Genomic DNA, 20,593 nt, shown 5'->3' with positions numbered 1-20,593 from the left:
CTGTCCTCTCCCTTACTCCTCATGATATTGAGGAGTACAGGGGTCACCTGAAGAGCCCTGATAGTGTGAGTTCACACATCCCGGAGGAATAGAAAACTGAACTGCAGAAGATTGACCCTAACCAGGTAAGTGTAGAAGTTACAATGGAGGAAATATGGCTGAAGCAGCAAAGGCTTATGAGGGTTCACAAATTTGCATAATGGGGGAAGGAAGGAATTTAAGTACACCAAGTCACCAAGAAGCTGATTAGGAATATGTATCTAAGGTCAGAACTCACCGCACACAATTCCCTGAGTTTGAAAACACTTTTAAACCATATATTAATAAGGCAAGACTTTTATGTGGAGGCGGGAGAAAGTATGGGAAACCAGGTACAAGCACGTTTCCATTAAAGAGAAAAACCCACATTTTTTCTTTGAAAAATAGGTTAAGCTTAATTTTGTCCTTGTACTTACAGAAACTAATCAGAAAGCTTTGACATTGCTGGGAATCTGCCAAGAGCAGCCGCTCACACACTTTAAGGTTTGCACTGCAGCTACTCAGCAGAACAAAGTCACTTCGGCTACGGACTTGGCTGAGCTGATAGCACAGATCCAAGTCCAGTCATGCCCCCCCTTGCCCTCCCCACTGCCAGAAAAAAGAATAGAGCCACTGAAGTACAGGTATTATATAGGTCACATTATGTCAAGTCACGTTAGAAGTAGTTCTGAGTTGGAAGACTATGATGGGACACTACACCATGTATTAGCTCTGAAAGGCCCCAGTTCAGCAAAGTATTTAAATGCATGCCCATCTCAGATGACCTGATCAATTCCACTATCATTTTAGCTGCAGCAGATTGAGGGCTGCTTTGCCTCTTGTTACACCATGTCACTGAAATGATCTCAGTCAGATTATTGTTAATTTACAGTAGTGTAAGAGAGGGCAGAATCAAGGCTCTGGTATATACAAACATAGACCACAGTGAAGATAAGTTACTGAGAAGATTAAATTCTTCAGGAGTAGAATAATTGTCATGCTAATTCCCTTAATGATAAGGACCAAGTTGTGGAATATAAGACCTTGCATGGAATGCAACCAAAAAAGCAGATTTGGTTTAAACTTTATAATGTTGCTTCAGCTGCTCTTTAAATTGCTTAAGCCCAACATCTAATCTACCCTAAAGTCATTTTATAATTGTATATAAAATACGCACAAAACCCAGGGATCTGGGAGTCTAACTCAGTCTCCAGGTCTGGCTAAGCAAGATGCTGAGGGCACTCCACCTCTCACTGGATGAGTCCCCGAGCTGATTTAATTAAAATGCGCCTACGAAAATAAAAACATTTTTGCTGAGATCCAGGTTTGTCCTCAAATCGTTACACATTATCTATTTATTTATGCATAAACAGTGGCATTATGGCTTGGAGAATAGGGACCCTTTGATGGGAGGTAAGCTTTGCTAGCCTATGGGAATTTACTGTTATGCATATAAACGAGGCCATACATACAAATATGCAGAGCAGACAAGTGAAAATATATAGCGCTGCTTTAAAATGAAATACTTTGATTGCTCCAATCACAAGAAGTTGTAAAACTACCCTGAAGAATTAACAGCCTTAGTACACGCTAACTACATCCATCATAAATTCGTCTTTAGTTTCTGTTATCATATCACTGTCTCCTGGGATCCCCAGCCTTGTCATCATTTGCCCTTTATAATTTATTCAGCTTGTACTTGCCTGAATCCTTTCTACTTATCATTCATCTTTACAGTTGTACATAAAATTAGATTGATCCTCCTATGGCAGGCACGTCAGAAAGAGAAAAGTTGTCATTGAGTACCACACAAAGCGAATGTAGGTCCAGTGATGGCTTTTGTTAAATTACTCAGCAATTGTCCTTTGAGAGCCAAATGAAAAGGTGTCCCACAAAAACTCCCCAGAGAGATATCACCACCTTTGGAATTTCGTTTCAATATTCAGGGGTGTGCGTGTGTGTAAATTATTGTCTATTAATGTAAGAGTTAGTTTCCTCTATAGGTCAAAGACAAGCAAGGTCTCACTGCTTGAATTTTGAAAACATACAAGGGAGCTATTCAGAAGGCACAGATGCAATGAGCCTGATGGTCTGTCATGAGATTGCAGCACACAACTCACTGATTTTAACACAACACTTACACTGTAGCCTTTTCCTTCAGAGCTCTTTGGACTGGAACACAGAGAGTGAGTTTACTTTGTATTCCTATGGTTGCTGTGGTGGGGCTCCAGAAGGCAATCTTTAACTAGTGAAATGGAACTTTAATGTTTACCAAGCAGCTAGGACCCAGGTGTTTCATCTCAGCTGGTGAATAGCGCAGCACTGCCATACTACAGGGGTTTTTAGTAAATGGAAAGTGGCTTTATACCCACTCCCTTCCCCAAAGTAAGATCCAAAAAGTCTTTGACATTCTGATCAGCCTGGGCAGCGCGGGGGGTGGGGTGGAGGAGGAGGATCTTTTTTTAACCATGACATGGATGCCCCAAGGTTTCAAGGGGAATTTCTACAGGCTCCATGTTTCTAAGCCTTTTCCCTCAAATCAGTTTTTTGTTCCTTTTCATCTTCATTTTTAACTTTGGAAACAGGCATATTTCTCCCAGGGGAACAATTAAATGTGTTTTCTTTCAAAATCTAAAGGGCACGGTGAGCAGCTTGGATGTTCAGAGGGTTACTTTAATCAATGGAATCCTTCCAACCTGCCACTGCTGACCAAATTACAATTTACATTGGTAGCATGCACTTTGTTGTTAGGGAGGGGGAAGCTAACTCCAGCTTTTGGCCTAACCAAGTGTGCAGGGCAATATCTGACTTCATGGGTTCCTAACAAGCTTCTAGAAAACCCACTGAAGCATCAAAAAGTGAATTAATGCTGTAAAATTACAGCCTAGACTACTGCATGGGGTGAACTTCACCCCTTGTGCAAGGTCTGTGTGCTAGTTGAGTCCCATTCAGGTCCTGGTGTGAGGGTTTTGGTAACAAAGGGCTGAATTTTCCCCCTTATATATATAGAATTTCACTGAGGTGTGGCTGGTAACACACACATGCCTTTCATCAAAGCATGATTGGTGACATGCATGAAAAACAGGTCTATGGGTTCAATACCTGTCAATTCATGACAGTTTTAAAAAGGAGCATCAAAGCACCTGGATACCCATTCTCTTGCCTGATATTATTGCAACACATAATTACTCTCCTTTTCTTTTCCTGAAACACTCAGATGTACTACAGAATGGCTTATGTTGGTTTGAGCAGAATAAGAAGGTAATAAATATGAGGTGGTATTAGCAGCAAGACATTAATTTTGTAACTTGCTGAGAAATATAACAGTTATAGTACCATTTCCCCAGCTCTAGAAAGTAAAGCAGATCTGAATGGTTTCCAAAGTCTGCAAAAGGCATTTAAAATTTCTGAGGTTAACAGTTTACCAACTCCTTATTTTCATATTTATGTTTTGGCATCTTGATGATGACTTCTGATCTCATACAGAACAGCCAGCAGCCTCCAACCAACACCCCATTCACTCCCTGTGTCTGAGAAAGCCAAAAAGACACAGCAAAAATGTGACTGTGCTTGTCATACATGAGTTCAGTTTATTTGGGTCATAAATAAAAATCCGTCTTGATAGCTTAATTACATTTCTCAGCACTATCCTCTGACATGAGCCTCAGAAAGAAATCAAGAAAGAGGAAAAAAAGTTGGCTTCACTATCATTCATAATCAAAATGACTACACTTAAAATATAATTCTATTTGCCTGATTTCATTTCCTATGGAGCTTTGTAGGGCCAATAGATAATATTAAACCGAATGGACAGGCACATAATTTTCATGTCCCCTGCACTGTCATTGTTGGGGTCATATTTTTGGCTTTCTCCTAGATTATGGACTGCATTTCTGATATTGCACTTTCATTGTGAGGAGACTTACCAGGCTCAGAATTCCCAAGGGGGGATCAACTTTTACTTTCTGTATTCTCTCCCCACCCGTTCCCATTAAAATACTCCACCATGCCTAATTTGCCTTTGAGATGTCTAGAAATGCCAGTGGTTTTCCCAGCATGAAGGATTAGTGCAGATTATGGTGAACAGTGTTAATTATAGGTTGGGAAAGAGAATGGTGCATCTCTCCAATCTGTTCTTGATTTCCCTTGTGTGTGTCTGGCTGGTAATAAGCCTCCTTTAATCTGGCAGTCCCCTTGGTGAAATCAGCACCATGGACAGCAATATTGATTGCTTCTGAGAAACCATCACAGCTGCTCACCCAAATTACCTTTGATATGTGACCTTTAATGTAATTACTGCAACATCAAAGCATTTCTATAAAATATTAAAGAACTAATATACTTCATCATCCTGCTATTCTCTTATATGTAAAATAAACAATCACAAGTAAATGTTTGAATTTGAGTTGCCCTACACGCTCAACAGCATTCTAAATGCGCCCCCCCCCCAGACATTCATGCTGTCCCAAGTCATTGGCTGATGAAGAGTAAGCAAAGAATTTGATATTTTACTCTATGGTCTGTTTCCTGCAAATTATTTATCACAATTCTCCAGATCTTAAAAAAATTGCCATAAAGACTTTATTAATCAACACACACCTGCTTAGAAGTCTTTTGATTATTCCACAAGATGACTTTATATCTCACGTATAACAAGAAAATATGTGAAACGTATTTCTGTCACCTTACAAAGCACATCCAGAAAGTAATTACTGTAAAATATGTGCATGTAACCACTCCACTAAAAACACAGTGATACATAGCTGAAAGGCAGGAGCTTGGGTCTAGGCACAAAATACCGGTGCCTTGCCATTTCCATGCATTTGCATTTATGTGCATATTATTACAAATGACTCAGTTCTATGTTTTATAATCACAAATATGCATGCAGTAGTAATACAAGGGCAAGTACTGTATAATTTACCATGGGGAAAAACCTTGAGTCAGTGATCTACTGTGTGTATTATTTTTCCCCTTTCTATACCTGACTTGTTAATTATTTTGATGCTTCCTCAGTGGTATTATTGTGTCGCAGAAACTAGCAGGTGAAGGGAATGTGTTATATATGTATCATTTGTGAACTTGTGTTAAAAGGACTTAGATCCCTGACCTAAGGGGTGTGTCTTAGTTTATGATGATGAACTGTGTTTCATATTGCCAGTACATGTCATCAAGTACAGTTAGCTACATCATAAATACTCATCTGCTACTTAAAAAAGAGACATAAACCAGTACACAGGCATGAGAGCTTATCAAAAGGCAAGGCTGGTTTCCCAAAATAATCTAAAGCAACATCATTCAGCCAATGACCTGGGAAAATAGGTGGAAGGTTGTCCACAGCCAAGTTGGGTGGGACACAGGCTTTGATCCTGATATGAATAAAACCTTCAATCACCAGCACCAAGGTCAGATTGTGATCACTACTACACCTGGTGTTAAATATGAATGGCCTTGCATATCAGGTCAGAATTTGAACTGATAAAAATTAGAGGTACTCAGATTCTTACAGTATCAGATATAAAACCCTAAGGGTAAACTTCTACCCCTACTGCTGTCAATAAAAACTTTTTTCCGTTGACTTGGATGGGCCCAGGATTTCACCCTAAGCTTTGTTTAAAAGTTCTTAGACATACATGCCTATAGCCCAGCTATATAATTCAGGTATCTAAAAATCAGGTGCTCAGCATCCATATTTAAGCACTTAGTTTTTCACCTAAGCAGCCAGGAGCCTCAGCAGAGTTATTGCATTTCCACACCACCCTCACTGAGAGAAGACTATGATCTAATGTGAAGGACATTCACTCTGTACCTGACTTACACAGCCTGCCTTTCGATTCCTGAGTGTCCAATGGCTCCTAGTAAATGACACTAGTAAATAGAGAACATTTTGGAACATCAGAACCTGACTGAGACACTTCAGTGTGGGTTTACCTTCGAAAATCTTGATCCTTGTGTTTTCACATGTGTGCGTATGCCTCTTAAAGGGTGAAAAACCTGCAGGTGGGATCAGGCAGCACCTGGTGAGGCTCACCACTCCTTTGCCCCCAACCATAGTAAGCCTTTGGGAGCAGGTGTTTCCCAGTGGGACTCTAGTATGAGTGGGGCCTCAAGCATGTGCTTCTCACTGGACGGGTGGGGGCGACAGGTCTGGGAGATTTTTTTTTTTTTGGCTTCTTCTGTTTGTAGGGCCTTCAACCCTTTTTGTGGGTCAGTGGTCCCTGACTGACAAAACAGGTTCCCCTTGTCAGCTCTAAAACACGCTCAATAAACAAACAAAGAAGCTGTTCCTCGACATGTCCCTTTTCTGAGCATTTGCTCTTTGTGAGCGTGTGAGGGAAACACACACATTATTTGGCAGCTCAGGTGCAGAAAGGGCACAGAAATAAAAAACAGAAGGGAAACACTCTGCATTTGTAGCAACAACAGAACCAAGCCATTCGTATTTTTGGGAAAAGTTGACAGAGCTGTCAGCAGGCACAAGGAGACTTTTAATGAACAACAGATAAATGCACAAAGGATGACCTTTATGACAAAAAATGCCCCATGTTGAACAAGGCATCCACACTGGTGAGGATACATAAGCAGAGATTGACAGGAGGCCATGGAACTCTCAGAAGTAACAATTTCTCAGCAGTTTAGAGTAATTTGCATATAGAGATAGCAATTCCCAATTTGCACACAGTGTAGATTAAAGTAACACCTTATTCAAAACACTGATTTATGGGCATGCCTTTCCTTCCTACCTCCTCACATACCCAATGCTGCCTCACCTTCATGGACCCCTCACTCCCTCCTGAGTCCATGATCCATCATCCCATGAGACAGAGAAGGTGGCAAAACTTCACAGCAACTGAAATCAGATTTGCACTGTCCTGCTTCCTGCCCCAGTCTACCAACTACACCCCCAACCCATCCCTCCACCCCCAACAAGAAACCCAACTGTCTTCATCTGCCCCTGCAGGGCAGGTCTTCCCTCATAGTACTGTTTCTATATTTAGTTCTGCTTGTGTTGTCTGAACCTCAGATCTTTCTCATGTGAATAATTTTCCTCATTAGCTCCTGTTCTTCTTTCTTCACTCTCTGTTTCTTCTCCCTGTCTCACTGCTTTTCCAATCTGCTGCAGCTGCTTGAATACTAAAGCAATTGAGTCAAACCACTTTGTCATCAGGAATATATTTGCCTTCTGTGATAACTCAATAATTCAATCCATTTCTTTTTTCCCACCACACCTTGCTTTGTTGAGGGAAGGAAAAAGGAGGTTTTACTTCATGCACTCATGTCCATGTACCACTCAGAAGGCTCTGTCTTAAAGCCACTTTCTCATATGATTAATGGTGGCAGAATCCAGCTGCAAATGGGTTATAGTCCATGGCCTGCTTCCAGATACAACAATAAATTGGGGTTTGGTGTGTCTGAAAACATCTAGGCTGGATTGTGACACCTTGATTGTATTGGCCCAATACAAATACGAGCTCATCTGAGCAACAAGACATTAATCATTCCCAAATGGGAACCAAACTTCCAACGCAGTGCAGATGAAACCAGCTATCTGGACTCACCCCTGGCAGTGTCTTCTGCTCATGAAGCGCGCTCTGGGCCTTCAGGGCAGACTCCCTTTCGCAGTATGTTAGGAAGGCGCAGCCTGCAAATGAAAGGCAACATCACATTAAGTACAGTGCTTCAGTGCCATTCGCCAAGGGAACAGAGTGCAGAACAATGCAAAGCTTCTGCTTTTTCCAGTAAGGGAGCCACAGATGCCTTTTCCTCAGGGGGATGCTCTCTTTCCCCAGCTTGTCACAAAAACAGCAAACGGTGTCCACCATTGACTCACTGGAAGTGTAGGGGAGGGGAAGGAGGGGTAATTCTGCTTCTCTGCATTCACAAGTACCAAATAAATAGCAGGGTGGGGAGGAGAGGGGAACCTCATCTACATGAAGAAGGCTGCTGCTCTGGGGCTGACAGTTTATTCCTCCTTAATTGCATCAATGAGAACAAGGAGAGGATGTGGAACCAAGATTTCCTCAGCCAATGATTCAATCCTCCTGTTTCCCTTGCATACCATGCACCCAGAGTAAAGGGCACACACGGTGTTTAGATTTCCAGTCTCAGAAGATGACACATTGCGCAGAACCTAGCTGGCATCCCAGAGTTGTGCCCACTTGTGTTCGCACTGGAGAAGAACCACCTTGCACTCCCTGCTTCCTCAAAGCCAGGCACAGGAAGGCAATCCCACTGAGGCTCAGATGAACCACCCAAATCTTTTATTGCTTTATAAATCATAAGTAATTCAGAGCTACCACAATGGATTGGGTTGCCAGTCCATCTAATGGGACATCTTATCAACTGCAGGGGCCATTGGCTGCCTTGGCAGAGGAAAGTGAAACACCTTAATATGCAACAGGCCAGTGTTGCAACTTCCTATCTGTGCACGTGACATGAGCTGATTATCCCGCCGAAGTGAAGTGTACAGAAAGCCTGCTGGTTACTGCAGCAAAAGAATGGCTTGTTATGCAGGACATTACCCTGGTAAGTTACCAAAAGCTACAAACTACTCCTCACCTCCAGTGCCTTCGAATGGAGCTATCTGACCAGTCAAAATTTAAATGGTTTGTCCACCCAACTGGGCATTTCTTACAAATCTGCGAGGGAGAAAACTCCTCAACAGGGTCTTTTTTGTTCAATTACTTTATCTTAGAATCATAAAAATATAGGGCTGCATAGATCAAATATACTTAAACCCACCAGCTCCTATTCCTTTTATTTATTCACTTGTCACACTTTGTTTAAATATTACCTCTCGTGGACACAGATTGCTTTGGCATTATTGGTCCGCGTGATGTCTAACACAATTGGGCCCTGATATTCAATAGACCCATGGATGCTAATGCAAGAAATAAAATAGGTCAAATCTATTGTTTTAGAAGCTCTAAATAAAATGGCTTAGAGGATGGAATAAGTTAAGGCATTTTCTAAAGATGTTCTTGATGGTCTCATCCCCCTCCCTTCCACAGATTGGATGATCATTAGTATGAGAGATGGAAAAGACCTACTGGATCATCTTATCTAATTTCTGCCTGCAGGGATGGCTCCTTTCAGTGTATTCCAACCGTTCACATGTATCAGTGTCTGTGCACGTCAGGAGCAAACCAACAGTGAGGTAAGCAAAGCAAGCAGAGCTGCTCTGAGCAGCAATGATTTTATTTCCTCTAATTGGTATCATTTAATTCTTCCAACTCTCTGTAGCTGAGCGTACGTGTGCATACGTCATATATATTATTGTTCCTGTGTTCATCCATCTGTCTGGTCAAGGTTCTACCATGTTTCCCCCCACCCCAGCTGAGTGTGCGGGCTCTAATCCCTCACCTGGTCAGCACAGGGCTTGGTGCAGCTCCCCAACAGAGACATCCCCCTAGCATTGTGCCAGCCCTAGCCCCTCCTCCAGCCAGCATGGGGCCCGGCCCAGGCCCTAAGGGATCCCCTGCCCCGTACCATGCCAGGCCCAGTCCCTCCCTTGGCCAGCGCAGGGTCAAGCCCAAGCCTCAACAGAACCCCTCCCCCAGCCAGCATGGGGCCCAACCCATATACTTTAGATGTGTATTACAACAGGTTTCTGTCTAGAAACTTCTTGCAGACCAACTTCCACTTGTCCAACAGGGCCTCTCGTTTTATTCAGTTTTGCCCAGAGAGGAGTGGAAACAGTGGCAGTGGAGGCTATAGGGCAGCGAGTGGAGGTAATAATGGATAAAAAAGGGTTTTATAAAAGTTGTTTGTAGCTTGCTAACCAAAAGGGAAACGATGCTTAAATTTAGTTTCAGCGTTAAATCACAATCAGAGAGCTCTCTGACCAGACACAATAAGAAAATCTTCCTTTGGTAGCAGACCTGGTCCAGTTGATACAGCCTAATGAGCCACATCATAGCACACTGTTATAGAGATAAACTATATGGCATAAAACTCCCATAATGATAGTTATATATTTCCTCTTATTGTGATGGCCATGGCGACAGCATAGAATAATGAAGCCCTGCAATGCTGGCCACATGGTGAATATAATTCAGATCTCTCAGGCAGAAGGCCCCTCCTTTTATTATAAAAGCAGCATTTCCTTCAGAGATCCATCAAGGATATGAAGAGTTATCAGGAGGAAAGCAACCAGAATGAAATCCCTTCCGCAGATCTATCTGCCTGCACTGGAATTGCAAAGAACTCCCAAGTATGTTGTATATAAAGGGAGCATCAACATGTCACTGACTCCCCAAACAAGGCACTCAGGGCATAATGATGTAGAAACAAAAGAGGGAAATTTAATCAGTGGCTCACACTTGTCATGGCAACAGAGAAGAAAGGGAACAAAATTTTCTGGGGAAAAATAAAGCTTTTGTTGAAGTAACTTTTCAACATCCGCCATAATACACAGTAGGCCTGAGAGTCATAATTTATGTTGATAACGTCTCATTAGAGAAATTGATGGCACAGCCTCAGTGGCACCTTTTTAAGAATCAAATATTTAAGTGAATTTAGCGTTCCTAGATTAACAACACTGGAGAGGGTTACCTCATTTCCACCAGTCAATGAGAGAGAGGAGGTAAACCCAGTGCAAGTCTCTTCATATTGTAGTTGAAGGAGCCACCTCCTAGCTGTCTGGCTTGGCTTCTCAGGTCAGCTAGGCAAACCAGAGGCCAATGCACTGATAATTGTGAGGAAAGTTTTGAAACACATTAGGGAACTGGACTGAAATGCGAAAGGAGGAATTAGTAGAAGAAAGGAATTTCCCTCTTGGAGATAATTTTGACATCTCAACATTTGTGTTCATCCCAAATCAGGATGAAATATTAATTTTTTTCTGATAGAGTTAAAAGCTATGAAAAATGTCAGAACAGGCAGTTCAACGTCACACTAGCTCTACTGTGGCGTCCTTGGGGAGCTGCAGTAACGGTGTCCCTTAGTACCATTCTCTCCAATGGGCTGTGCTTCCTGGCCAGACTACATCTCCAATAACGCACCCAGAGTCACTTGAATTCCATGATATATTAGGCAGCTTGCTCAGAACAAGGAATTGGGGTGCATCATGGGAAATGAGTCTGAACTACAAGTACAGCCCATAGGCAACCATGGCTGCAATAGATATCCAAACGCACATGAAATGTCATAGAAACATAGGCAAGTGCAGTCTAATGATGACCTGGTTCAACATGAAACATTTAAAATCAGTCTAAATGTTTGAGGGTTAACATCTTTTCTTTCTTTCTTTTTTTTTTTTCTCAGACAGAAAGAATTGAAGACAAAAAAGACAAAATCAATTTTTTCCCTCAGGAAAATTTCAATTTTGCAGAAACCACATACTGCTGAAAAATCATTCTGATGAAAATTTCTGCACTATGATCAACATCTTACTTCACAGAACAGCTTGCCTTCAACAACCTGGGCTGAATGTAACCCTGATGTCTAGATTAATGCTTTACCCCATAACAAATCACTTGAGCCATCCAGTCCAATATCACATCCTCATTTAATGGTACTTTTGAAGCACATCTTTTAAACAATGTTAGTTTGAAGACTGTGCCTTTTTCTGTCAGCTAACTGTATGGATGACACTGGGAATATACAACTACAATGCCTAAAACTTGCACCTGAGTCTGAACAAAAATTCAAATTGACTAATTGTTGATAACGAAGTCATTTTTCTTCATTATAGCTAACTTCAATTTAGCTTCGCTGGACTTTGTTGAATTTTTCAGACATATATCAATCAGCCCTAAGATGCTCTGTTTGGATTGCCTTTTTCTGGCTGCTCACTGATGGACAGCTTTTTGGGGTAGGACACGCACATCTGGAAACTCCCAGATGTTAATTAACTCTCTGCCTATTGAACCGCAGTCTCTAGGAAGCATAAGGCTGTATCAAGTGTCCTCCTGGGAGACTGGGTTGTTAAAGAGAAGGGGAAACAAAAACAGAAGCAGAGATGGAAAAAGAAAAGCTCTATTTTAATTTTACCTCCAGAGAATTCAATAAAATAATAATTGCATGGAATACGCAGAGATAATAGTTGCAGTGTTGGTGACTTCATCCCTATAATAAATCCCCCAAAGAATTTGCACACATTGGGGGTCGAAGCACAGAAATAGGCTCAGATTTGGACCTGAGCAATACCCATGGAAACTACAGAGTTACCCATCACCTGAATTATGTCTGATTTATGCCAGTGTCACTGAAGTTAGACTCTGACCCACAGAATCTAAACCTATGTTGCTTGATCTCTCTCTACTGACTGAACTGCATGAGTTTGCTCACATAGCCAGTCATGTTTGGCTATTGTTAAGCAAAGGATATCTTTCCTATTTCCTCTGCTCTCCTTCAGCCACCCCAGGGATTGTGCATTATCTGGACCTCTAGTAATAATGCAGTGATATATCTGCGGGATGAAGATGACTCATATTGGCCAACTATTAATAGTTGTAATTAAGGGCTTCTTCCCTTTCCTGCTTTATTTTGGCAAACAGCCACCACTCTCCTGGCACAGACTCTCTGTTCTGCCCACTGTATAGACCAAAGGACAAGTGCTTAACAACTTAAGACCATTTCTTTGCTGGTGTTTTATGACATCACATTATTTTCTCTATGTTTCTACATAACTTCATGCTTCCCACTGCACACCTAATGTTATATGCATACTTGCCACACCTTTATCTCTGGATGGGGAAATGCTGCATAGTGGCTAGAACACAACCCAAAGTCAAAGATCTTCCTGCAGTTTGCTATGTGCCTGTGAAAAAAAGTCACTTAGAGTGGCACTAAGCCAAAGGAGATAATGTCAGTACGGTTTGTCTAAGCCCTTCATCGTTCTGTGCTTCCATGTATACATTTGTTTTGTGAAGCCTAATTAAAGTTTGCAAGGTATCTTAAGATCTTCAAACGAAAGCCAAGACACTATAAACCAGATTCTGGTCTCAATGACTTGTATTTAAATCCAGAGAAACCTCATTATCGTTACTCTAAAAATATGCTTGTTGAACTGCTCGGGACCTTGCTGGGATTGGTCCTGCTCTCAGCAACGTGTTGGACCTGATGACCTTCTGAGGTGTCTTCCAACCCCATGATTTTATGAACTGAGTTCACAATATTTTTTCTTGCACCTGAGCACCTATGGGTCAGATTCTGATCTAAGTTATGTGAAAATAAAACCAGTGTTTTCACTCTATTGGTGATACTCCTCAAAACGATTTTTACTTCAGAGTCTCCAGTTCTGATCTAACAAAACTTTTAAAGGCAGCCTGTGCCAGAAGATTTGCCGAAACAGTTTCTATCAGGTCAGACCTTTTCCTGTGATGAGTCATTGTAATTTAGCTTGTTTAATTTCCCATAAGCATGTGGTGTTTGCACTGTTTCCTCATAGATTTTTAGATCAAAGGGAAAGTCATCATTTTAACCTACCTGAGACCTATATCAATTTGTGAAAACTTTCAAGTATATATATTTTGCAGTTTTTCACAAATATGCATGCATACATACACACCCAAAAGATTTCATGTTTCTATTCAAATAAAAATGATGAGGAAAACATGTCATGAAACATTCCAAAGTTGTCCCTATTTGATTTCTATACTGATATCTTCTACAGGCCCCAAGCTGGAATTACAGCCAACCATGGGAAGTGCTATACAAACATGCAAAATAAGAATATGCATCTCTGTCTTAGGCCAGGTCTACACTAAAGGGGAAGGTTGAATTAAGATGTACATCTCCAGCTAGGTTGCTTACATAGCTTATCTTAAATTGCATTTCTGCTCCATCTCCACTGCAGAAAGACAACAGGTGCGAACGCTCCCATTGACTTCCTTTACCCCTGGTGTGGGGCTGGAGTACCAGCACTCACAGGAGAGTCTGGTCACTTTGACTTAGAGCATCTCTACCAGACATGCTAAATCAAACTCCAGAAGATCAATCCTGGGAGCATCAATCTTCCTGGCAGCAAAGACTTACTTTTAGTTACTCATTCAGTATGATAATAATTGGACACCTTGAAACCTGATCTTTCCTCACTACACATCTGAAAGGTGTGGGAGTGATATTAGTCCAACTGAACAGGTGGGGAACTGGGGCCCAGAGAAACTAAATGACTTGCTTAAGGTCAAATGCCAGGTCTATGGAGGAGCTGGCACTTGCACCACATCTGTCAAAGTCCAAGCTACACCCCAATCCTTTCTCTGTAAGTAAAAGAGATTTCAACTATAAACAGATTTTTTTTTTCAGTTTGGAAAACTCCCTTATTAAAGGTGATCATCTCACTTGACATCTCTCTTCTATGTCAGTTTTTCTTTTGAGCTATCTTGGATCTTTGTTTCTCTTATTGAAACTGTTCTAATTCACTCATTCTAGAGAGCATCCTCCAAGATTTGATCACTTAAATGTTCTGGGATTGGAGATGGACACATTGAATCTCTAAACTGGCATTCTCTGGTCCGACAACACTGTGGACAAGCATCATTAGCTGAATGATCACTTGCCATGGTCATGGCCAAGTTTCTCCCTTGGTCCCATAGTTTGTTTACAGCCACCCACCCTAGATCTCAGTGCTCTGTTCTGTTCTTTAGCTGTAATGTATCCCTAAATGTCTTCTAAGACCCTGATAAGCAGTGGAAGTGTTGGTAATGTGCTAGACAATATTGACGTCCTGTGGTCTGGCAAATTCTCTGGTTCAGCACCAGGCAGGCCCAGAGAATGCTGGACTACAAAGGTTCAACCTGTACCTAATTTCTTTCTCTGGTATTTTCATAGTGATTAAGGTCCTTCATGGCAAGCTAGCACCTTTGGTGAAGAACCATTCACTGATTTAGTGGTATCACCTCTTTTGCCTATCTCTACCACACCACAACCTCTGTATGCTGTGTGGGGGAAATATAGGTACATAGATCATCTTCATGCTATTTCAAAATGTATTTTGTGTGCAGCTGTGTTATAAAGAAATAAGATCTATTAAAATAGCTTTTCTGAAATATCTTATTTCAAAATATCTCTGTTGTGTAGATGTAGCTGGCGTGTTAACTTTTTTTCTAACAGCGTCTACAGATTACTTAGGCTCTGAACCTGCTGTTCTGGGTCCTGCTTTTGGAATTTGTTCTTTTGTTGGTGGCCCAGGAATGACTCAGTGGATTCTGGAACATTCACAGATGTTTTCAAGCTGTTTTTTCTTCCCTTTCTCATATATTTGATCATCAGTCCCACTCGCATCACAGGAGCTCTTTCCAAGTTTGTTTTCAATGTTTCCAGAACTCTCAAATAATCCATTACGACAAGAACCATAGGATCTGAGTACCCATAATGCAAGTTGAGTGAAAAGTGTATGACTCAGACCAGAGAGATGTCCTAAAATGCTTTCTGTTTTCACAAAGGTAAGAAGATGCAATTTCCTGGGAGGATAGGGAAGAGAGAGAGGCAGTGACATTAATTGAACAGAGATCTGAGTAATTTACAAACCCTTTTGTCTCCTAGGTAAAAGAGGGCTCTTGTCAGGTTGAAGTGAGAAAGTACAATTTCCTGGTGAAGGGAAATCACAAGCTGGAATGTCACTAGTGGCGAGAGAGATCTTGATCACATTTATTTGGTCAGATTGTGAAACTGGCAAATGAAATGACAGGATGCTGTTATACTGAACTCAAGCCTTTGTTACAGTGCCTTACAAACACTACCTAGGAAAATGAATTCAAATTGGGCTGCCTGCTGAGAAGGGTTGTCCATGCTTTGGAAGGTGGCCTGTGTCTCATACATGACACGGCATCAAAGTGGGGCAGGTAGCTAGTGGGGCAACAGTCTGCTCTTCTTTAACATTCATGATTGAGGACAGGGAGACATTAATGAGATATGCAGATCGCAACGTTGGAAGGTGTTGCAAACACGAGTTAGGATAGACAAAGATATGATGGAATGGACTCTCAGATGCATCCTGCCAGGAGCTGAGCCCTGCAACGTTTTCAGCACCTGTAAGCTACACTGTGGGAAGCTGACATCTCTCAGCACCTTAAAGGATTCAGCTCCTGCAGAGTTTACAAATACTATAACAGACAGGAAATACCCAAGAATAAAACACCCAGAAATTCAAATGGAGGAAGGAACTTGGAAAGCAGTAATGCCAAAAGACACCCGTAAGTAGTAGTGAACCTGTAAGATCTTGCAAATATGATCAGAGGGATGTCTCAGAAGAGGGATCACATCATGAAGCAGATGCAGTCTCTTCTACAGGTGGCCCTGGGCTTTACTCGAATGCCATTAGTTCTGAGTACCTGGGCACCAGAAAGACCCTAAGGGAATAAAAGAAATTTAAAGAACAGCAATAAACATAATTAAGGGCCTGTGAGGATTGATTCTAAATAAGAACTATGACATGTAATCCAATAGCCCACTTAACTCAGTGTTTTGTCTCTGACATTGGCCCTGGCCAGATCTGGAGGGAATGAACAGAACAGGGCAACTCTTGGGTGAGTCATCCCCTTAAATCCAGCACCAGACACTGGCATTTGGAACTTTAGGAACACAGAGGCATCCCGGACATTCATCCCTAGTAGCCATTGAGGGACCTATCCTCCATTAACTTAACTATTTGTTTTCTGAACCCTATCAAAACAAGACAGCAGTCATGTGGCACTTTAAAGAATAACATAAGTTATTAGGTGATGAGTTTTCAAGAGAATGTTTCCAGGTTTTATAGAGAGAATGCTTGAATGAACACACACATTCAAATTTGACATATTAACACGTGGTTTGAACAGAGACAGAATTACCTGACCCATTATAAGGACTCTTTTGCATACTTTGATGTTTGACCTCACTCAACACCCCCCATCCCAAACACCTCTGTCTCTCTGCTCTTCTGATTTCCCAACCTTCATAACAATTTTTTCTGACATTAAGTCTGTTCAGTAAGTCTATGATCTGAAGAAGTTGGTCTGTCCCACAAAAGTTCATCACCTAATGCATTATTTTGTTAGTCTTTAAAGTTCTATATGACTGCTTTTGTGTTTTGATAGAATACAGACTAACACGGCCATCTCTCTCTCACTTTTCTGAACTCTGTTTTAATTTTGGCCTTCACAGCATTCCTGTGGCAATGAGTTCTATCAGTTGACTGTGGATTTTATGAAGTACTGCCTTTTGTTTTTTTTAAAACTGCTGTCTATTAATTTCAACAGATGATCTCTACTTCTGGCGTTGTTTGAGTGGATAACTAACACTACTCTATTGAATTTCTCCCTTCTATTCATTATTTCATAGGCATCTATCATACTCCACCTTTCCTTGTCTCTTTCCTAAATTGAACAGTTCTGGTCTTGTTAATCTCTTGTTAATCTCTCCTCATATAGAAGCTATTCTATACTCCTAATCATTTTGCTGCCCTTCTCTGAACCCTTTCCAATTATGAAGAAAGTCAATAGAACTAAACACATCTATCCTGGCTAAATGATGACTCAGGGGGATAGATGATAGCCAACTTCAAGGCTTTGCTGGGTGTAAACACTACATATGTAGAGGAATTATTTGGTGAGGTGTTATGGAATAACTGGAGTAACGAGATGAAATTCAACAAATTAATATTTAGGCTGAATATCAGCAAAGCTTGCTAGCCACAGGACCTCTACCATGTAGCAGTTTCAATGTCTGTTTTGTTTTTTTTATTTTAGCTGTTCTCTCGAGTCTAATCATTTTGGAGGCAGAAATCATACTGCAAGTGTACAGCTTTGTATACGCAATGTAACTTTGATCCCTAGTAGAGGCCTCCAAGTGCTACCATAACAAGAAATTATAGCAGTGGAAGAGTCTTGCAAAGAAAATTCCTCATGCTGTAGAGTCTTTAAAACACAGTTGGATGTCATTCGAAATAATATGGGCTACTTCAATAGTTCTCAACTGTTTTCATACCAGGCCCCTGTATTACAACAGCAAGAGAAAGGGCCACTGCCTCTTAGCATTAAAAGGCAGCATTGTTGCAACTGTCTGAATCCACCCAAACTTTGCTGGAGTCCATGACTCTCCTGATTCAGAACCAATGCTGCTCAGCCCTGTGTTATTGGGCTCCATCCAGTAATTCCTGCATGAAGTTTGGTAACTTAGGTAGAACAGCAGATTAGGTTACTATAAAGGCCCCTCCCAACTCTAAACTTAATGAACCGAAAAGGGAAGTCATGGAAATGCCATTGCATAAGACATTAAGAATGACACTATGCAAAGAAATGGGGACTATAATATACATGTTATATAGTTTTCTTTGTATCCTCTGATGATAGGAGAAGTAGTAATGAGCTTAAGTTAAATTATGGAAGGCATAGGTTGGACATTAGGAGGAACTTCCCATCAGGGTAGTTAAGCACTGGAACAGGGTGGATGTGAAATGTCTATCACTGGAGATATTTAAAAGCAGGTTAGATAAACATTCGTCAGGGATGATCTAGATGAGGTGTGGTCCTGCTGTGAGTGCAAAAGCCTGGACTCGATGACGTGTAGACTCAGACTACGATCATAGAATGTATTGAGGTCTTCTCCAGTTCTAGGATTCTGTGATTCTATGTCAGAGAACAATCCTGCACAGGCTGAATCAAGGTGGAGTAATGACTTCATGGTCCTTTATCTATGTCTGATTTTGGGGAATCCCTCTTGCTGCAATTTCAGCACAACCTCTTTCCAAACACAGAAACATTTTGATTTTCAATGCACAAGAACAGCTCTCCAAGAAAGCTAGCCCTCTTCTAAAAAACATGGTATCAAGTGATGGGAGTGGAAAGAGATCCCAAGCAACAATCCATCCAAGGCTGACTGGTCAACCTTCTACTCTGATTCTGATGTTGTCAGACTCAGGCAGCCAGTCATGAGGTCCTTTTCTGACTGAGGCTACATCTACACTTACCAGAGAAGACTGAATGCTCTGGGTCGATCTTCTGGGGTGCTGTTTCATGCATGTGTGAAAAGGCATATTCCAGGGTCAACATTGACCCTGAAACTCCTCCCGAGTTGCATGGTAGTAAGAAAGGTCAGTGGGAAGAGTGCTCCCATCACCCCTCTGCTGTGTAGACAGGCACAGAAGCTGACAGCTGCAAAATCAATTTTTGGTATGCAATTGGTGTACGAAAAATTGTGTAACAGACATCGACCTTCAAGGTAAGTGTAGACACAGCCTCTGATTGATTCCAGTAGACAGGAAGTGACTTCAGTATCATAACATGCTGGGCATGTTTTTATAGTCACCCGAGGGCACCAGAATGGTTAAGAAGATACCCCAAATGGTCTTGTGTTCCCCTCCTTGACTGTCATTTGGGGTGGTCCATGGGCAAATAAACCAGGAAGAAGAGATTGAAAGCAAATAAAACTACAGGCTAAAAGTTGGCAAATATTTCCAATAAGTGAGAGCTATCCAAAGATGGTTAATCTGCCCAGCTTCTCCCTTTTGCTTGAGTCCTTCAAAACCGGACTGCACAAAGAAACTAGAAGCGTATCAAAAGGAACCACATTTTACTGACTGGGAGACAGATGGACTGGCCTAGTAGGTCTTATCCGTCCATCTCAGAAGTGCATGAATGTCTGAATCACTGCCTAGTGAATGCTTGGAAACAAAACACACACCCCTTAATGATGCAGTTTTCTTTTATTTTGTTCCATTGGCGAGGATAAAAATAGCGAACAGCTGCTGAGTGACTGAGAGGCTGAAACTCACTGGAGAACCCCAGCCGACGTCAGAAAGTAGGAGAGTGAAGTGGAGCCTGTTTAGAACAAACAAGATATGAAATATGGGCCATGATAGTAATCTACAACTAAAGGAAACAACCTCAAATGGTTAGGTTAAGTTGCAGTTTTATCTGCAAGGGCTTCTCTGAACTTAATCTGGATTGAGCCTTTTTTTTTTTGGGTAACGAGATTGATATCTGTTCTGAAATATAGCCAGTTATACATAAAATGTTATGCAGGGAGAGGGCAAAGAGGAGCTAATGCCCCTACACTTGAAATATCGGGGGTAGCAGAGATCTATGCTTCTGCAGTCTTGCCACACAATTTCTCACCGAGGCAAGAGTGAGACCAAGCTATGGTTCCACACTTATAAAGGTGGAGATGGGAGAGTGAGGGAAAGGAGGTGGGGATGCAGAAATTAGAAGTCTTTGATGGGGGTTCAACAAACATAGGGACAAAGGGAATCCAGGGGATATCATGCCTTGGACTTTTCTGAAAGACATTGACCAGGTTCTTCACCAAAAAAAAAGCTAGTAAACAAAGAAAGAAGTCATGAGATAAGAGGAATGGTCCTTTTTCTGTATAAGCAACTGGTTAAAAGACATGAATCAGTCAGTTTTCAGAATGGAAAGGTACATGTAAGAGTCCCCTAAGGACCCTTAGTCAATATAGTGATCTGGAAAGAGGGGTAAACGGTGAGGTGGCAAAATTTGCAGAGATTCAAAATTACTCAAGAAAATTCAGCTCAAAGTGGACCGTGAAGAATTACAGAGAGATCGCCCCAAACTGGGTGGCTGGGCAACAAAAATGCAGATGAAATTCAGTGATGATAAATGCGAATTAATGCACGTTGGAAAATATAATCCTA

At 41.4% G+C, this 20,593-nt stretch overlaps 1 protein-coding gene across 47 annotated transcripts in view; it reads right to left on the bottom strand.

Moving 5' to 3' along the window:
* CELF4 (CUGBP Elav-like family member 4) overlaps positions 1-20,593 on the bottom strand; it is an 860,865-nt gene that overhangs the window by 737,382 nt on the left and 102,890 nt on the right. For all 47 annotated transcript variants that reach the window (XM_074994371.1, XM_074994394.1, XM_074994372.1 and 44 more), the window contains exon 2: positions 7,578-7,660. In XM_074994371.1, the coding sequence (XP_074850472.1) occupies positions 7,578-7,660 (83 nt within the window). The remainder of the gene's footprint in view (positions 1-7,577; positions 7,661-20,593) is intronic.

Source organism: Carettochelys insculpta, chromosome 5, assembly GCF_033958435.1.
Source record: "Carettochelys insculpta isolate YL-2023 chromosome 5, ASM3395843v1, whole genome shotgun sequence".
NCBI classification, from domain to species: domain Eukaryota; kingdom Metazoa; phylum Chordata; order Testudines; family Carettochelyidae; genus Carettochelys; species Carettochelys insculpta.
Note: the sequence above shows the minus strand (reverse complement) of the source record. Positions and strands in the feature narration are given on the sequence as shown.